This window comes from Ambystoma mexicanum, chromosome 3p (genome assembly GCF_040938575.1).
Source record: "Ambystoma mexicanum isolate Mex_15411 chromosome 3p, UKY_AmexF1_1, whole genome shotgun sequence".
NCBI lineage: Eukaryota > Metazoa > Chordata > Amphibia > Caudata > Ambystomatidae > Ambystoma > Ambystoma mexicanum.
Window position 1 is genome coordinate 367,156,165 of NC_090925.1, and position 19,943 is coordinate 367,176,107.

Consider the following 19,943-nt stretch of genomic DNA (forward strand, 5'->3'; position numbering starts at 1 on the left):
ATATTCTAGGATGAGTATGAATATATAAACAAACCCAAAACTTAGTGCTAGATAGTGGTAGAAAAAAGCACATTATCTCCCAAACAATTTTTTTTTTACCAGCACTGTGATGAATGGATAGCGCAGAATGCTTTTGAAAATTAAACGGTTCAATTAACCTTCTGGTACGTAAAGGCTGGAAGGTACTGGAAGTTTGACCTGCTTACAAAACATGCCTGATCTCCCCTTGTTACATAAAACATTTCAGAGGGCACTCTAAATGAACAAAGCAGGAAAAGTACCAACTTCGCATCAAAGCTAGACATTTGTAAAGTGGCATATAGAAGGCTATAGAGGGACTAAACAACTATGCAGAAAATCCACCTCTGTTTGAACTACGCTCTACCTGCACCCTTGCCCCTGGATCAGGCTCCACGTAGTGCCTACTGCCACACCTCTCTGGGCAAATCAACAGTACCCTTGAACCTGATAGTGGGCATAAAGTACCAGAACCAGACATTACTAAGACATGTTACTTGCATGACGGTACTAACCAAACATTCACTTGGATCCTCTGTTTAGGCTTGGATATTAATGACTTTAAAGAAGCGATGAAGAGGATATTGGGAAATGTGGAGGATCAAGTGCTGGACATCATTTTTAAGAAGGTTGATTCAGAGAGTCATGGATCTGTGGACTGGGTGAGGTTCATGATACTTGCTTCTTCACACATGTACAAAAATTGCTATTTCTACTGGTGCATATGTGGATTAAGAGGTCATAGGTGAAGGCTTTTCGTTCATTTTTGTGCTATTTGATTTTGTCTGTATGCTTATGGCCTGGGCCTGCCTTTCAAAGAATCAACATTAACAAATGTATCAAAAAATGCATGGTCTTTTATAACAATACAAACATATATAACTCGTGTTTCTCTTAATATTTTTTCTGTATCCTTAAAACAGGCCAAATACCTGAACTATTTGTTGAAAGAATATAAAGGAAAGGCTCGCATGCACAAGCCGGCAACACTCTTAATGTTTCCAAAGCCAATGCAAGTGATCCCAGTGTAAGAACATATTGAATTATTCTTTTGATATTTCAAGCACAGTGGGTTATATTTCATAGATAACTAATGAATCCAGACCTCTTGTTCATTTTGTTTAACATTCATTTCTTAATGCATTGTATCGTCTATTTTTAAACTGAGGATTACTTATACATAGCAGTCGCAAAACAGTTCTCACAACAACTTATTGGTACCAATATTTGCAAGCAACATATTAGGTTAGCTGCCTTTGGTTCTCCCACCCAAGTTACCCAAATTAGTCCCCACAGCTGAACCTGACCATCACAGGACCTATTCGCAGATCAAGTTTCCTCCTCTAAATATTTGATCCTGAGCAAAAACCAACCTGAAACCTTGTCATATGTTTTCCAGTCTTTGTTGAGGCACCTGGCTCCCCATATGCCTCTTTCCTTTCATTGCACATGCCCTTAATATCTTGTGGGAGGTGCATTTGTATTCCCATCAATCTGGTGAAATGAAGGCTGTGTCAGCATGCAGAGACATGCTAATGCAGCACGTGATGTTGGCAAGACTGACATTGCTCACAATGCAAGAAGAAGCATTCTGCATAAGGTTTCCACCTCCAATCTCAAGTGTCTGGATCAACTAGGACATGCTGGACCCATGCTGGAAGAGGCAAAATAGACAAGACTATACTAGAACCCCATCTCAAACTTTCATGAAATAGTCTACAGAGGATTTTTGACAGAGCCACAGGCCATTGGTAGACCACAAAAGATCAAAATTACAATGGTCATGCTTCTTATCAGTTGTTTCCTGTCAGAGGTTCGCTCATAAACTATCTGCGCTTCCAGTTGTCTTGGTTTCTCTGCCACTGTTCCCAAATGACCCCCAATGCACAAAGCTAACTCTGCTAACATAATATATAGGCTCTCCCTTTCCCTCAATGCCAAAAGATGGATGCATCAATTGATACTCCTTTCCGTTGCCAAATTCTCCTATATTAAATTCCTCAGTTGTACCGTGTTGAATTGAGAATCTGCTGCTGAACACTGAAATGAAATTCATGAGCTCATCATAAATCGTAACTTTGACTGTCTATTCCCTGATGTAATATCAATTCTGCCATAGATTTCCAAATCCTCCCTTTCTCTGCACACTAACGTTTACACAAAGGTTGTTGCACACCGCTGACCAAAGGGCATTGGGTAAAGGGTTTCATGCCTGAATCCCCATACATGTAAATAAAGACAAACTAAACAGCAACACTAAGTTTTCCTCTTTGCCTCCAAAGAATGCTTTGCCACCTTCTTGCTAGTTTATTCTTGCTAGTTTACCATCCCTCACTTGCATGCTCCCCTTTCCTGGAATCACCTTCACGATATACTTCTTTACTCTCCAACCGTAGAACATTTTCTCTAGAACACTTCAAAATATGTTTTCATAACATATGAGAATCTTTTGTGACTGGGTTTTGGTCTTCTCGTCAGATGGTGGCTGACCACTTCTGGATGACCCATCTCTTTTTCTTGGATCACTCAGCAGAAAATTTATACATAAGACAATGAGGACTTAATTCCTAACTTATCATATTGCATGGGATTAAGGGGACTGGTCGTTCTAAGTGTTTTCAGGTTAGTCACACCAGGTCTTCTCCCTATCAGGACTGCCTCCTGTTGCAGACATTGTTAATTGTTAAATTGGAGCTGCTAGAAGAGGTCCTTTCAGAAAGAACCATCTCCAGTCATCAATATGCAGACAACACACAGCTTCAACCGTTTTGGTGTTTTATCTCAGCCAGACATCCACCACCTTAGGATCTGCTGCTCCAGTGATTGAGGCGTGGATGATAAAAACCAACCTTAAAGTTATCCCCTCTAGAACAGATTTTATTTTTCCTGGGCAGGTTAAAACCTCAGATTTTTCCATTCAAACTAGCCTGCCATGACTTTCTACTTTTACTAAAGGCAGCATTGTCACATAAATTGTTCATTTTCCTCAATTCCTAGAATTCTTACATAACTTCAACTTCTTTTATGCTCACGTAGCTAACAAAACACAAGCAGCTCATTATTAGCGCTCTCTTCTTTGGCATATTCAGCAATTTCTTCCTCCTCCCACCCTCAGATCTGTTGTCCAATTCCTCATTATATGCCATATTGATGGAGGCAACTCACTGTTTACGCTATGTAAATCCACTCTTCTCTCAGTAGAAGTTGTTTTGTATTGTGCAGCCTCATGAAATACTGGAATATTTCATAACATCTCCCCATCTTTTGAAAACTATGCTGGCTCCTGCTAGAAGTCAGCATTACATTTAAAATGTGTTGTGTGGTTTTGAAAGCTTTTGGTTTTACCCAACTTGCTCAATTAGCCGAAAGGTTCTCCCTTCCTGGAGCATTGTATGTTTACATATATTAAGGGGTCGATTCATGGAAATAATGTGCGCCGAAAATTCCCGCGCAGAGGTGCCAAAATGTGCGAATCGCAGTAAAAGTGCGAAAATCGCAGGGCAAGTGCGAAAATCGCAGGGAAACCAGCGCACATCGATTCAGGGAAGTCCGTGCGCGAGAAAAACATTGGATGGGCGCACATCACAAAAGTAGGCGGAACACAGGGCGTAACACTCAGAATGGGGAACAACGTGTGAAAATATGGGCGTCACGGGGGAAGTACAGGAGGCAAGTGCGCGGAATGCCCACACGCTCGCCTACAACCCGTATTCATGGAATCGAATAGGGCAAACCAGCGCACGGTCAAAGAGGCGCACAGGGCAAAACAAGTACGCCACAAGAAAGCAGGCGGTAGCGCCCCTGCGCCTGAAAAAAATGTGCGCCAAAATGTGCGCTAACAAAAAGCACCCATATACAGCCATGATGAATGGGCCATACAGTGGCCCTCTAGGACAAATGAGGTGCACAGGGGTACCAACAAACACGGACACCCACTGTGTGAAAAATAGCGTGTGCGTGTGTTCCTGGGTGCACGGGAAGTTCCACACGCGATTGGCCTGGGTACGTGTACTTCGGGGTGCGCGGGAAGTTCCACACGCGATTAGCCTGGGTACGTGTACTACGGGGTGCGTGGGAAGTTCCACACGCGATTAGCCTGGGTACGTGTGTTTCGGGGTGCGCGGGAAGTTCCACACGCGATTGGCCTGGGTACGTGTACTTCGGGGTGCGCGGGAAGTTCCACACGCGATTAGCCTGGGTACGTGTACTACGGGCTGTGCGGGACGTTCCACATGCGATTAGCCTGGGTACATGTGTTTCGGAGTGCGCGGGAAGCTCCACACGCGATTGGCCTGGGTACGTGTACTTCGGGGTGCGCGGGAAGTTCCACACGCGATTGTCCTGGGTACGTGTACTTCGGGATGCGCGTGAAGTTCCACACGTGATTGTCCTGGGTACATGTACTTCGGGTGCGCGGGAAGTTCCACACGCGATTGGCCTGGGTACGTGTATTCCGAGGTGCGCGGGAAGATTCACACGCGATTTCAGCAGGGTACGTGTATTTCGGTGGTGCCGGGGAAAGCTACACGTGATTTGGCCATGTGGGTCCTCCCAGGTGTTCCCTCTACACCCTCCACGGCCCCTGCAGGCAGCCCACACCACAGGGGACTACCCTGCACCCCTGCTCATGTCCCACAGGCAACCCATCCACCATGGCCATGCCCACCAGCCAACCCACATGTCACCTTGCACTACTGATCACCAACACATGTCTCGCAGCACCCCCACCCCCCAGCAGTGCAGGGGCACCCTCCACCAGGCCCCCAAACATGTCTACCACCAACCCCACCACCCAGCAGTGCAGGGGCACCCTCCACCAGGCGCCCACTCATGTCTCCCACCACCCCCACCCCCCAGCAGTGCAGGGGCAGCCTCCACCAGTCCCCCACTCATGTCCCCCTGCACCTCCACCCCCCAGCAGTGCAGGGGCAGCCTCCACCAGGCCCCCACTCATGTCTCCCACCACCCCCACCCCCCAGCAGTGCAGGGACAGCCTCCACCAGGCCCCCACTCATGTCTACCATTGCCCCCACCCCCCAGCCACCAGGGACAGCCTCCACCAGGCCCCCACTCATGTCTCCCACCACCCCCACCCCCCAGCCACCAGGGGCACCCTCCATCAGGCCCCCACTCATGTCTCCCACCACTCCCACCCCCCAGCAGTGCAGGGGCACCCTCCACCAGGACCCCACACATGTCCCCCTGCACCCCCACCCCCCAGCCACCAGGGGCAGCCTCCACCAGGCCCCCACTCATGTCTCCCATCACCCCCACCCCCCAGCAGTGCAGGGGCAGCCTCCACCTGGTCCCCACACATGTCCAACTCATGTCTCCCTGCACCCCCACCCCCCAGCCACCAGGGGCAGCCTCCACCAGGCCCCCACCCATGTCTCCCATCACCCCCACCACCCCAGCAGTGCAGGGGCAGCCTCCACCATGCCCCCACTCATGTCTCCCATCACCCCCACCCCCCAGCAGTGCAGGGGCAGCCTCCACCAGGCCCCCACTCATATCTCCCATCACCCCCACCCCCAGCAGTGCAGGGGCAGCCTCCACCAGGCCCCCACTCATGTCCAACTCATGTCTCCCTGCACCCCCACCCCCCAGCCACCAGGGGCAGCCTCCACCAGGCCCCCACTCATGTCTCCCACCACCCCCACCCCCCAGCCACCAGGGGCAGCCTCCACCAGGCCCCCACTCATGTCTCCCACCACCCCCACCCCCCAGCCACCAGGGGCAGCCTCCACCAGGCCCCCACTCATGTCTCCCACCACCCCCACCCCCCAGCCACCAGGGGCAGCCTCCACCAGGCCCCCACTCATGTCTCCCACCACCCCCAGCCACCAGGGGCAGCCTCCACCATGCCCCACTCATGTCTCCCATCACCCCCACCCCCCAGCAGTGCAGGGGCAGCCTCCACCAGGCCCCCACTCATGTCCCCTATCACTCCCACCCCCCAGCAGTGCAGGGGCAGCCTCCACCAGGCCCCCACTCATGTCCCCCACCACCCCCACCCCCCAGCCACCAGGGGCAGCCTCCACCAGGCCCCCACTCATGTCTCCCATCACCCCCACCCCCCAGCAGTGCAGGGGCAGCCTCCACCAGGCCCCCACTCATGTCCAACTCATGTCTCCCTGCACCCCCACCCCCCAGGGGCAGCCTCCACCAGGCCCCTACTCATTTCCAACTCATGTCTCCCTGCACCCCCACCCCCCAGCCACCAGGGGCAGCCTCCACCAGGCCCCCACTCATGTCTCCCATCACCCCCACCCCACAGCCACCAGGGGCAGCCTCCATCAGGCCCCCACTCATGTCTCCCACCACCCCCACCCCCCAGCCACCAGAGGCAGCCTCCACCAGGCCCCCACTCATGTCTCCCGCCACCCCCCCCCCAGACACCAGGGGCAGCCTCCACCAGGCCCCCACTCATGTCTCCCATCACCCCCACCCTCCAGCAGTGCAGGGGCAGCCTCCACCAGGCCCCCACCATGTCCAACTCATGTCTCCCTGCACCCCCACCCCCCAGCGGCAGCCTCCCCCAGGCCCCCACTCATGTCTCCCACCACCCCCACCCCCCAGGGGCAGCCTCCACCAGGCCCCTACTCATGTCCAACTCATGTCTCCCTGCACCCCCACCCCCCAGCCACCAGGGGCAGCCTCCACCAGGCCCCCACTCATGTCTCCCATCACCCCCACCCCACAGCCACCAGGGGCAGCCTCCATCAGGCCCCCACTCATGTCTCCCATCACCCCCACCCCACAGCCACCAGGGGCACCCTCCACCAGGTCCCCACTCATGTCTCCCACCACCCCCACCCCCCAGCAGTGCAGGGGCACCCTCCACCAGGACCCCACACATGTCCCCCTGCACCCCCACCCCCCGGCAGTGCAGGGGCAGCCTCCACCAGGCCCCCACTCATGTTTCCCACTACCCCCACCGCCCAGCAGTGCAGGGGCAGCCTCCACCAGGCCCCCACTCATGTCTACCATTACCCCCAGCCACCAGGGGCAGCCTCCACCAGGCCCCCACTCATGTCTCCCACCACCCCCACCCCCCAGCAGTGCAGGGGCAACCTCCATCAGGACCCCACACATGTCCCCCTGCACCCCCACCCCCCAGCAGTGCAGGGGCAGCCTCCACCAGGCCCCCATTCATGTCTCCCACCACCCCCACCCCCCAGCAGTGCAGGGGCAGCCTCCACCAGGCCCCCACTCATGTCTACCATTACCCCCACCCCCCAGCCACCAGGGGCAGCCTCCACCAGGCCCCCACTCATGTCTCCCAAAATCCTCCATCCCCCAGCCACCAGGGGCAGCCTCCACCAGGCCCCCACTCATGTCTCCCATCACCCCACCCCCCAGCCACCAGGGGCACCCTCCACCAGGCCCCCACTCAGCCAACATGTCAACACAATCTAGATCCCTGGCCCTTATGGTCAGCCTCCAAATGCCAAACACCCACCTGAATATTGCATCCACCCACTTAGAAATGGCAAAAACATGATATAACCACAATTGCAAGTTTGGAAAATGAACACATGTCCCTCACATACACCCAATGGGTGTCAGTGAATGTCAAAACACATACCATGATATGCATGAAACCAATGAGATGATACTACACATTGAAGTTTGAAGAAAAATATGTATTAAACGCAACATAAATTGAACCAAAAATAAACAAACAATAATGGAAATTATTTTAAAAAAAACAAGCAGGTACATGAAATAATGCAAAACCACAAATCATAATGCAAACGAAAGGTGTCCAAAGTCACAGTCCACAAAAGTAAATCCAATGGAAAATTAAAATCGAAAACCATTGCTCCATGGGGAAATCATAAAAAAAAATGAAAATCCAAAAGTCAACTATATACAGATAAACAATCCAGGGTCCATGATCCCAACCGAAGAAATGAAACCTATCTAATAACACTACCTAAAAAAAAAAGAATATATACAAAATTGTGGCCCATTGTCCAAAAGGTCCAAAAAAAATGCTAAACCAAAGGAAACCTAACACTAACTACAGAACTATTTACAAGGGCAGCGGGCTAGTCCGACGGCTCACTTCGGGATGTTCCAGGCAAGGGCATCATCGAACTCCTGCTCAATGTCCCGGAGGCGCTCCTCCTCCATGGCCCTGAGGGTCCGCAGGGCCGTCCACATGTTCCCCCCAAACTCCCTGTGGATTGCCTCGAGGCACTCGGCCCGCCTCAGGGCCCTCCGCTTGGAGTTCTCCGCCCTGACCATCGTGAGCCATGCCTCTTCCGCCCGCTGCCACTCTGCATCTATGGCGTGGCCCAACCGCTGCCACACGGAAGACACTTCCCATCCTGGGTCCTCCTGCCCTCCGGCCGATGCCTGCCCCTCCGATGTCGAAGGCCCCGAGCCATCATGGCTCCCACCACGTTGCTGCTGCGCCTCTGTCCGTGCACTGCCTCCTGCTGCCTGCACATCCTCCGCTGGCTGGGGTGCAGTCGTTGATGTGGCCACCCCTGCTGGACGTCCGACTCCCGACTGTGGCAGGGATGCCTCTTCCACCAGCCTGGCCGCACCGTCAGATGCAGCTCCACAGGGCACCCAGGTGACTGATGGGTGGGAAGATGGCACGGAGGACGACTGGCGCATAGGGGGTTCAGTTGAGGAGGGGGAAATCAAACGGAGGAATCCGGCCTGGGTGACCTGTCCAAGTAGGCCGACGCGGTCAACGAGCCATTCGAGATGACGTGCAGTCTCCTCATGAAAAGACTGCAAGTCACCTCGCATGGCCCGTTGACGCAACGCCACACCTGTCAGGACAGGCTCAACCCGGACCCGGATAGCCACGTCCGCAGGCATAAGAAGGACAGTTGTCATGAGCTCATCCCCTGCCTGAAAATGGGTCTGGACGTAGGTATCCCTGCTGGTGCAAGATGATGCAGTGACAGGATCAGGGACAGGATTGCACACAAGCACCTCCGCGGCGACCTGTGCTGCCTCCTGTCCCTGGTCCTGCACTGCACCACTAGCACCAGTGGAATCCCCACCTCCAGACCCCGTCTCTGTTGCTTGCACGGCCTCCTCCTCCACTAAACCCCCCACCAACCTGGATGACTCCGTGCCATCTTCCCCCGTTGGGCCCTGTGGGGTCCCAGCTGCCCCTTCTGCTGCTGAGGAGTCCAACTCCGACCTCCGCCTCTTGGACCTCCCCCCGGCAGCTGTGGCCTGGGACGCGGCACCGGACTCCTCACTCCCCGACGAGATCACAACCTGGGAGGGGAGCCAGGCCTTGCGTCTCCGGCTGGCGGTGCAATCCCCGCCGCTGTGCTCCACAGCACCTTCTCCGCCCTCTCCATCAGTTGACGCTGCAGACAGGGAGAAATAAAACACAGGCATCAGGGCACTGTACAATGGACACATACACACATGACAGTTGCACATGAGTGGCATTGGCAAACCTCAGACATGGCATCACAATTGGAAACACACATGTCATTTCTACATGCACACATGAGCCATACCACAGCCACATCGCAACTGCCAGCACCATCCATACACATACAACAGCATGAGCAGGCAAAGGTGAGCCAGACATCACATGCAACACAGGGAGTGCACTACACATGCACGCACACCACCACACTTGCATACATGTGTACACCTTAGCCAACTGTCGCAGTGTTCCGATGGGCATCCATGTCACATCTGCCAATCAGGCTTCCACATCCCGCTGTCACATGCATCCATGTTGCATCACTGTTGCACCCTTGTCAAATACACACACATGCACATGTACACAGTGCTGATACATGCAGATGAAAACAACATACATGCGTGACATCACAAACATGCCTACTTACATACACATTCATACAAACGTGTGCCCACACAACTGCATTTGGCATGCACGCCTACACACACAAGCACCATCCATGTCTCACACATGACAGCGCTCGCATGTGTTAGCCTCACGGTCCTGTACACCCCCACCCATACTCGGCCCCATACAAACAGATGTGCAACCGGCACACTACTGGCACATCACCACACGCACAGCTTACAATCATGATGCATGTACACTTACCGCTCGACTCCAGACGGGTCTGCCTCTCAAGGACCTGGACGTGGAGCTCTGGGGATATGCGTTCCAGGACCCTCATCTGATCTTCCGACAAGTAGCCCCGGGGTCCCTTAGCATCCGCTGCCTTCAAGAGGCGCCGGGCCTTGTTCAGGGTCCTGGACCTGAAGTCCTCCCAGCGCTTCTTGACATGTTGGAAGTCGCGGACTGCCACCCCCTCCGCGTTGATGGCAGTCACGATGTCCGTCCAGATCCGAGTCCGTCCTTCCTTGTCGGCGCGCACCCTTCCGTAGAGGGCATCATACTGCCCCAGGACTTGCTCCACCAGGACACCAACTTCCCTGGCACTGAAGCTGGTGCCCCTCTGCCTCTCTGGCCGGGGGTTGTCAGTGGTGCCAGATGTTGCAGTGCCCGACATGACAACCCCAGAGTCAGGAGTGGGTGGGCAACTGGGTCTTGCGGCTGGGCTGTGGAGCGATGGAATCCCAGTCGGGAGTCTTCGGTTCCAGCAGGGGTGGTCACAGCAACAGCACCCATGGCTGATGTGCAGGCAGCAAATGGCAGGGCATGTGGACAGCAGGCAGTCAGGCAGCAGCAGATGGCAGGTGGGAGCCTGCTCAGGGCTCTGGGGGGGCAGTAAATCGGCTTTCTGGGCAGGAGCGTGGTCTTCCGTGCGCTTACGCGTGGCCAGCTTGATACGGAGTGATTTAGCACGTGAAAAGTCCTGCACGTCTGCGTGTATTCGAGGAAAGGCCCTTAGCGCATAAGCGCGTCTGCATGCATACGCGATTTCATTGGCCCAAAGGCCCCCATGCGCAGCTGTGACGTCACGCGCATGGCCGTAGAGAATGGCGCGTGTAAAAAAAAAGAGATACACGTCCGAGTGTCAAAGCGTGTAATTGGTGGAAATGGCCTCATCGCGTATGCGCATCTGTGACGTGTGTATAAAAGGTACGTGTAGAACGCCATTTCCTTGTATGTGCTTTTCGTGGAGAGCGAGTGGGTGAAATTTGTACTTCTTGTCGGTTCACACGCGATTTACTTCACAGCGTTTCCAGTTCATACTCCCTGTTACCTCTGACAGCTTTTTCTCTTTTCCACTTTTTCCTGGGCCTGTTTCCTCAAACAGCGTTCCCTTCTACTGTTGTCCTGTCTCCTCAGACAGGGTACAATTCTTCTTTTGGCGGGGGTGTTGCCAACGCGCACACGCGCATATTTTTCACGCTTTTGTTCCTGGCAGACGGTGAGTCGCGCACGTATTTAACATCTGTGCTTGCCCCGTGTGTCGCATACCCCTTCAGAGGTCATTCTAGGCTGCGTGTGACACGCATACGTTCATTCTTGTGTTTCTGGGTGCCACAGCGTAGTGCAGGTTTATTTTTCCACGCACGTGGTCTAGGAGGGGTTGCGTGCACCTTACTTCCCTTTTTTGGGTTGCCTGTGCGTTGCGTGACCCGTCATCTTTCCCCAGGGGTGACATACAGCCTTGCTAGAGCACTAGGATACGATTACCATCTGGTACCCAACCCCTTTGACCCCCAATTGCCCAGGACAATAGTTCACATCGACTCCCATACGCACAATAACATCAGTGCCGTGGCTGGGAGGCGAACAAGCCGTAAGGGTGGCAAAGGTGGCCGAGCCTCAAGTGGTGGCCGTGGTGGATCTGGTAGGGGACGTGGTCGTGACTTGCAGGGTGCCCCTAGCCCCCCATGTGTGGAGGAGCAGTCAGGGACACCCATGCCCCCCCCCCGGTTGAGGTTAACGTGGCTGACACCATCCATGCTCAGCCCTTGTTGGACCAGCCCACTGTGGAACCAGACCTGGCACAGGGTGACTCCATGGCTGACTTCCAGGTCAGAAGGTCTAGGCCACGTGCGCCGGTGAACGTTGATGTCATCAGGCCAAGTGCATCAGGGGCAGCTAGGTCATCTGCTGCCCCGCGTAGGCAGGCTGGGGAGGCTGCAGGGGCAGCTGCGGCTCCATCCACCCCACCTCTCACACACCCAGCCAGGACAGTGTCGGTCCAAGTCCATCATGCTGACATTCCCCCTGACACCATCACACTTGAGCTAATGCCTGCACCAACTCCCATGCTGAGTGTGCAATCCCACACTCCTAGTACAGAGTCCACCGGGGCTCCTGCCCCTAGTGTCCAGAGCGGCGTAGGACACTCAGGATCCCCACCACCTTCCAAGCGGAAGAGGAAGAGTGCTCGTCCAGTAGAGGCTGTTGCCCCAGACACGGCTACACAGTCCAGCCCGTCAAGGAAGCCCAGCTTCAATGAGGCCGAACTGAATGCACTTGTAGAGTATGTGTCCGCACATGACCGCGAAATGGTGATTGTTGCAGGATCCAAGACCACACCTGCACAACGTCAGGCACACTGGCAGACCATTGCGGACATCATAAGTGCCCTTGGAATCATGAGGCGCACAGCTACTGAATGCTACAAGCGCTGGAATTACCTGAAGCGCAGGGCAAAGAATAAGCTGGCCTCAAGTCATGCCGCAACTCTAGTGACTGGAGGTGGCTCTCCAGCAGACGACATAGAACTCACTCTACATGAGCAGATTGCTGGGACCTACGTCACGGAGGAACAGATCCAAGGCGTGGGAGAACTGTCAGATTACGAGGCATTGTCCGGTGAGTGCACATGCATGTGTGTGTCATCCATGTGCATGGTGTGTGTGGGAGGGCTTCTGTTTGGGTGCCAGGTCAGGGTGTGTGTACCTGAGTGGTTTGGGTCACCCATGTGCCTCATCCTATACATTCTGCGCACCAGCATTTGGGTATAGCAGCATCCCTTCTGCCAACATTAGACATCCAGCCCAACACCAAGCCAGTTGCCCTTGGCGTGTCATCTTGCCACAACATTGTTGCTTATTTACCTCTGTTTATTCAGGCAGATTGTTTGCATGCCACCACTTTTACTCGGGATTTCTCAGTCCTATTGTCACATGTCTGACATGGCTATGGTACAGTGGACTGGCTTTGTTTCCTGGACATGATTTGTTTAGACATGTCCCTGTGCTATAGGACCATTTTGGACTGGCAGCTCCAGGTTAAACATTTGAACCATTTCAATGAAAAAATCAATTTCATGAGCAAACTGGACTGAATGGACAATTGGTGACCTCCTCTCCCTCTTCACTTCATGGCTAGGGTACATGCCATCTGTGTGATGGCATGTGTATTTGACCTGCCAATCACTGGCCAATGTGTATTTGACCTGCCAATCACTGGCCAATGTGTGATGCCACTGCTAGGCAGCATGCAGCAAATGTGTTCATCTTCCATCTTGGTGTCATCAATGTGTGCCATCTGCCTACCCTTCACACGCAGTGACAGTGCATGCATGGGAGGGTTTTAGTCATGTAGGACATGTGTCAATCAAGTACTGTTTCTATAGCTTCTCAGCCCTAATTGTGTGCCATAGTGCTAATGCCTGTTTCCATTTGTTTTCTTTTATGTCTTTGCAGGGGATGACACACTTGATACTGCTGGGGTTGTGGAGATGGTGCAGACCCAGGAGGGGTCTGAGGGCCGACCGACCACCAGTGAGGGACGTGGTGTGGTGGTGGGTGAGAACCCACAACTGCTGCAGGTCGTGCTCTCAAGGGGTGTCTCTGGCTGCACCTCCCCCGAGCTGTATTCAGGTGTCGATTCGGATGATGAGACCTATGTGCCGTCGCAGGTGAGTGTTCCTGGGAGGGATTCTGTTCTGTCCGACCCACCTGCACCAGGGTTAGAGACCTCAATGGGGATGCCAGTGTTGGCAGGTACGCCTTTGGTGGTTACGGATGCAGGGTCACACTCTGCGACATCTGATCCTGTTCCTGGGCCAGCAGATCAGAGGGGGAATGCAGTCCTGCAGCCTCAGGCAGTGCCGGCACAGCAAGGCGCAGTTCAGCTTGCCCCAGACAGGTGTGGTGTCCGCCGACGTGGTGGCCGTCAGCCACCTGGCAATACCACATGGGAGCAATCCATATACGGTATGGCAACCCAACAGGCAGCATCATCAGAGATGATGGCTCAGGCCATGGATAGGGTGGCCACTTCCATTGTCCCTCCCGAAAGGCTGATGGAGCGACTACAGCAGGCAACAGACTCCATCTGCCAGTCACACAGGGAGGACATGTTGGCGTCCGACAGGGACAGGCGGGCGGCACTGGCGACTCTGCAGGAAGCCATTTCCATAGAGTCCCAGAGCCACAGGGAAGCCCTGAGGGTGGAACTCCTTCACCTCAGGACGACTCTTGTTGAGCTTGAGGCTTCAACAAACAGAAGGACAGAACAGCAGCTGGAGCGTCTCACACGTACGCTCTCAGCTGAGATGCAGGCAACTAGGGTGGAGGTCCGGGCATCCCGTGAGTTGTTGCATGCGGACCCCCGCACAATTATCCTCCAGAACGAGACCTACCACACCCGCATGCTTGCAGCCATGGAGGAACAGACTAGGGCTTTCCGTGGGCTGCCTCCCATAGTCCCACCACCTCCTGATGCAGCTGCAGAGGGTGAGGAGAGCGACAGCAGTGATTTTCCCACAATAGGGTAGCCGTTTAGGCCCTGAGCCCATGGAGGTGTTTTTTTTTCCGCAAGATCCACACAGGTGGGTTTTGGTGTGCACCCTGTCCTCGGACCTCCTGGGTGGCCTCCCCCACCCCCCTGCCCCCCTGGGCCCATTAACGGCCATTTTTGATTTTTTTTTTTTTTGGGACAGTGTGTTGCCTTGTGTGGCTCCCGTGGGCATACGCTGCATTGTGGCTGGGCACATGCAGGCTTGTCATGAATTTGGTTCAGATGCTTGGGTTTTTGTGACACACACCCCTCCTGCTTCCCGTTTCCATGGGCTTGCAAAGGGTGTGCCCAAGTGACATTGACGTACATGGTGACATTGGACTCCCATTCGATGTGTGGGCAGTCTGTAGTCAATACTGTGTATACATTCATAGTGCATATTGTTGTTGTATTGTACACTGCATGGTGTATTGATATGTGCCTCTGCATCCATCTCATCCTCCTAATTTGCAGGTCCATTTCTCATGTCTTCACAAGGCGGTTCACCTTGGAACTGGAGTCCATGTTGTAAGCAGTGCACCTACACTCTTGCGTGGCGCTAACACTGTATACTTGGAAGTGTTTGAAGTGCTGGCATCATCAGGTAGTGAGGCTAGCAAATGTTTAAGACTGTAATGTCATGTTTAAGGTAGGTTGGAGGTTGTGTACGTGATTGGTATTCTTGGTAAGTATTTGGTAATGTGTGTTGTAGGTCCTGCATTACTGTGAGCATTTCATGTGTGGCCATGTTTCCATTAGGGACACTGTAGCTGGTGACACTTGGGGCATGTTGTGGGGATTCATTTGTTTGCTCTCACATTGCATGACATGCCATGGTGTGTTGTGTGGCCGTGCCGGGGAGGGGTTGGGTGACATGGCACTGTTTTCATGTAGTATTTTGCAAGTGGGTATTCATTTCTGCAGCATGGAAGTGTGTCTTTTGATGACACTGCATTGGTGGTGTTTGTGTAGGTAGGGATGCACACATTGTGACACTTCCACATGAACAATCTCAGGCTGCTATGGTTCTGACAGTTGACTGTCCCTTTGTTCGTCATAATTGTCAGGTCGAGTCATCATTGCTTATCAGATGGTATGTGCCAGGGCTGTGTGCACTCCACAGGGGTGTGATTTCTATGTGAAGTAAATAGCCACCAGCTGCTGCCTCACCCGTGCCCTCTCCCCTCCCATGCGCAGCGGGCGTGCATGTGGTTGGGGATGTGGGGGCACCACCATGTCCACAGCCAGGCCCTGGCGTGTTGCAACATTGTGCAGGACACAAGCTGCCACTATGATCCTGCACACTACTGGGGGCGCATATAACAGCTTCCAGCCAGAACGGTCAAGGGAGCGAAAGCTTGACTTGAGCACTCCGAATGTGCGCTCCACTATGCCCCGGGTTGCAATATGGGCTGTGTTGTATCTTACCTCTGGAGGCGTGATGGGGTTCCGAAATGGCGTCATCATGTTGGTGCTCAGAGGGTAGGCACTGTCCCCTGGTGAGGAGGTGATGGGTATCATTAGTGGGGTAGTGACATAACTCTGCATCTGACATGCATGCATGTGCAGTGGCATTCATACTCACCAAGCAGCCATGTATCACCAAGCCGCCCAGCTTCTAGGTCCCGGCTTACGGTAGACATTCGGTAAATTAAGCTGTCGTGGGTGGACCCTGGATAGTTGGCATATACTAAGGTGATGATTCCCTTGGCATTACATACTACCTGCACGTTGATGGAATGCCAGTGCTTGCGGTTCCTATAGATGTGCTCAGATGCCCTGGGGGGACGTAGTGCCACATGGGTGCAGTCAAAGGCACCTAGCACTTTGGGGAATTGTGCCACACCGTAGAAATCGAGGGCGGCAGCCTGCCTTTCTGCAGGTGTCCTGGGCAGGTATATGTGCCTATGGACTGATGGGCGTGCAGTGATGATGTTCAAGACCTGGTGTAGGCAGCGTGACTGCGTGGCCTGTGACACCCCACCCACTATGGCACTTGTCCGCTAAAATGATCCTGTGGCCAAGAAGTGCAGTACATTGAGGACCTTCTCCAGGGGGCTGAGTGCTTGGGAGCACAGGGTGGGTGATGTGAGGTCATCCTCCCACTCACTGACCAGGTCCAGTATTAAGTGTGGTGGAAACCTGTACCTCCCATACACCTGGTCATCAGGCATCCCAAAAAGGCTGGTTCTGGAAATTCGGGCCCTCATTATCCTCCTCCTCCTCCTTTGGTAACCCACGGCCACTGCTACTAGGAACGGTATATACATCCTGGCGTCTGAGCTTGTTTGTTGTTTGCGCGCACTTTTATGCTGCGCGGGACGTACACCTGCTTCATGCTGGCGTACGTGTTTCAGGATTGGACCATTTATTTTTCGGCGCGTCGTAGGCGAAAGTGTGAATCTTCCCGCCCACCCCAGGAATACACGTAACACGTTCTCCCAGGCCCAGTCGCGAGTAAATATTCCCGCCCACTCCTGTAATACACGTACCCCACTCTCACAGGCCCAGTCGCGTGTGGAAGTTCACGCGCACCCCGAAATACACGTACCCAGGGCAATCGCGTGTGGAACTTCCCGCAAACCCCGTAAAACATGTAGCCTGCTGGTATCACATGTGGAAGTTCACGCAAACCCATAATACATGTACCCTGATGGTATCGCCTGGGAGACTACCCGCGCACCCCAGGAATACACGTACCCAGGCAAATCGCACCGCTGGGGGGTGGGGGTAATGGTAGACATGAGTGGGGGCCTGGTGGAGGCTGCCCCTGGTGGCTGGGGGGTGGGGGTGCAGGGAGACATGAGTTGGACATGAGTGGGGGCCTGGTGGAGGCTGCCCCTGCACTGCTGGGGGGTGGGGGTGATGGGAGACATGGGTGGGGGCCTGGTGGAGGCTGCCCCTGCACTGCTGGGGGGTGGGGGTGATGGGAGACATGAGTGGGGGCATGGTGGAGGCTGCCCCTGCACTGCTTGGGGGTGGGGGTGATGGGAGACATGGGTGGGGGCCTGGTGGAGGCTGCCCCTGGTGGCTGGGGGGTGGGGTGCAGGGAGACATGAGTTGGACATGAGTGGGGGCCTGGTGGAGGCTGCCCCTGCACTGCTGGGGGGTGGGGGTGATGGGAGATATGAGTGGGGGCCTGGTGGAGGCTGTCCCTGGTGGCTGGGGGGTGGGGGTGGTGGGAGACATGAGTGGGGGCCTGGTGGAGGCTGCCCCTGGTGGCTGGGGGGTGGGGGTGGTGGGAGACATGAGTGGGGGCCTGGTGGAGGACGCCCCTGGTGGCTGGGGGTGGGGGTGGTGGGAGACATGAGTGGGGGCCTGGTGGAGGCTGCCCCTGGTGGCTGGGGGGTGGGGGTGCAGGGAGACATGAGTTGGACATGAGTGGGTGCCTGGTGGAGGCTGCCCCTGCACTGCTGGGGGGTGGGGGCGATGGGAGACATGAGTGGGGGCCTGGTGGAGGCTGCCCCTGCACTGCTGGGGGGTGGGGGTGATAGGAGACATGAGTGGGGGCGTGGTGGAGGCTACCCAGGTGGCTGGGGGGTGGGGGTGGTGGGAGACATGAGTGGCGGCCTGGTGGATGCTGCCCCTGGTGGCTGGGGGGTGGGGGTGGTGGGAGACATGAGTTGGACATGAGTGGGGGCCTGGTGGAGGCTGCCCCTGCAGTGCTGGGGGGGGGTGATGGGAGACATGGGTGGGGGCCTGGTGGAGGCTGCCCCTGGTGGCTGGGGGGTGGGGGTGATGGGAGACATGAGTGGGGGCCTGGTGGAGGCTGCCCCTCGTGGCTGGGGGTGGGGGCGGTGGGAGACATGAGTGGGGGCCTGGTGGAGACTGCCCCTGGTGGCTGGGGGGTGGGGGTGGTGGGAGACATGAGTGGGGGCCTGGTGGAGGCTGCCCCCGGTGGCTGGGGGGTGGGGGTGCAGGGAGACATGAGTTGGACATGAGTGGGGGCCTGGTGGAGGCTGCCCCTGCACTGCTGGGGGGTGGGGGTGATGGGAGACATGAGTGGGGGCCTAGTGGAGGCTACCCCTGCACTGCTGGGGGGTGGGGGTGATAGGGGACATGAGTGGGGGCCTGGTGGAGGCTGCCCCTGCACTGCTGGGGGGTGGGGTGATGGGAGACATGAGTGGGGGCCTGGTGGAGGCTGCCCCTGGTGGCTGGGGGTGGGAGACATGAGTGGGGGCCTAGTGGAGGCTGCCCCTGGTGGCTGGGGGGTGGGGGTGGTGGGAGACATGAGTGGGGGCCTGGTGGAGGCTGCCCCTGGTGGCTGGGGGGTGGGGGTGCAGGGAGACATGAGTTGGACATGAGTGGGGCCTGGTGGAGGCAGCCCCTGCATTGCTGGGGGGTGGGGGTGATGGAAGACATGAGTGGGGGCCTGGTGGAGGCTGCCCCTGCACTGCTGGGGGGTGGGGGTGATGGGAGACATGAGTGGGGGCATGGTGGAGGCTGCCCCTGCACTGCTGGGGGGTGGGGGTGATGGGAGACATGGGTGGGGGCTTGGTGGAGGCTGCCCCTGGTGGCTGGGGGGTGGGGGTGCAGGGAGACATGAGTTGGACATGACTGGGGGCCTGGTGGAGGCTGCCCCTGCACTGCTGGGGGGTGGGGGTGATAGGGGACATGAGTGGGGGCCTGGTGGAGGCTGCCCCTGCACTGCTGGGGAGTGGGGGGATGGGAGACATGAGTGGGGGCCTGGTGGAGGCTGGCCCTGGTGGCTGGGGGGTGGGGGTGGTGTGAGACATGAGTGGGGGCCTGGTGGAGGCTGCCCTTGGTGGCTGGGGGGTGGGGGTGGTGGGAGACATGAGTGGGGGCCTGGTGGAGGCTTCCCCTGGTGGCTGGGGGGTGGGGGTGGTGGGAGACATGAGTGGGGGCCTGGTGGAGGCTGCCCCTGGTGCCTGGGGGGTATGGGTGGTGGGAGACTGAGTGGGGGCCTGGTGGAGGCTGCCCCTGGTGGCTGGGGGGTGGGGGTGGTGGGAGACATGAGTGGGGGCCTGGTGGAGGCTGCCCCTGGTGGCTGGGGCGTGGGGGTGGTGGGAGACATGAGTGGGGGCCTGGTGGAGGCTGCCCCTGGTGGCTGGGGGGTGGGGGTGATGGGAGACATGAGTTGGACATGGGTGGGGGCCTGGTGCAGGCTGCCCCTGCACTGCTGGGGGGTGGGGGTGATGGGAGACATGAATGGGGGCCTGGTGGAGGGTGCCCCTGGTGGCTGGGCGGTGGGGGTGGTGGGAGACATGAGTGGGGGCCTGGTGGAGGCTGCCCCTGGTGGCTGGGGGGTGGGGGTGATGGGAGACATGAGTTGGACATGAGTGGG

General features: G+C 56.0%; 1 protein-coding gene across 1 annotated transcript in view; it reads left to right on the forward strand.

The window, feature by feature from the left end:
• Positions 1 to 567: 567 nt before the first annotated feature.
• Positions 568 to 19,943, forward strand: part of EFCAB8 (EF-hand calcium binding domain 8) — a 54,270-nt gene continuing 34,894 nt past the window's right edge. Inside the window, exons 1-2 of the mRNA XM_069651031.1 lie at positions 568 to 680; positions 942 to 1,045. Of these exons, the coding sequence (XP_069507132.1) occupies positions 591 to 680; positions 942 to 1,045 (194 nt within the window). The 5' untranslated portion in view covers positions 568 to 590. The remainder of the gene's footprint in view (positions 681 to 941; positions 1,046 to 19,943) is intronic.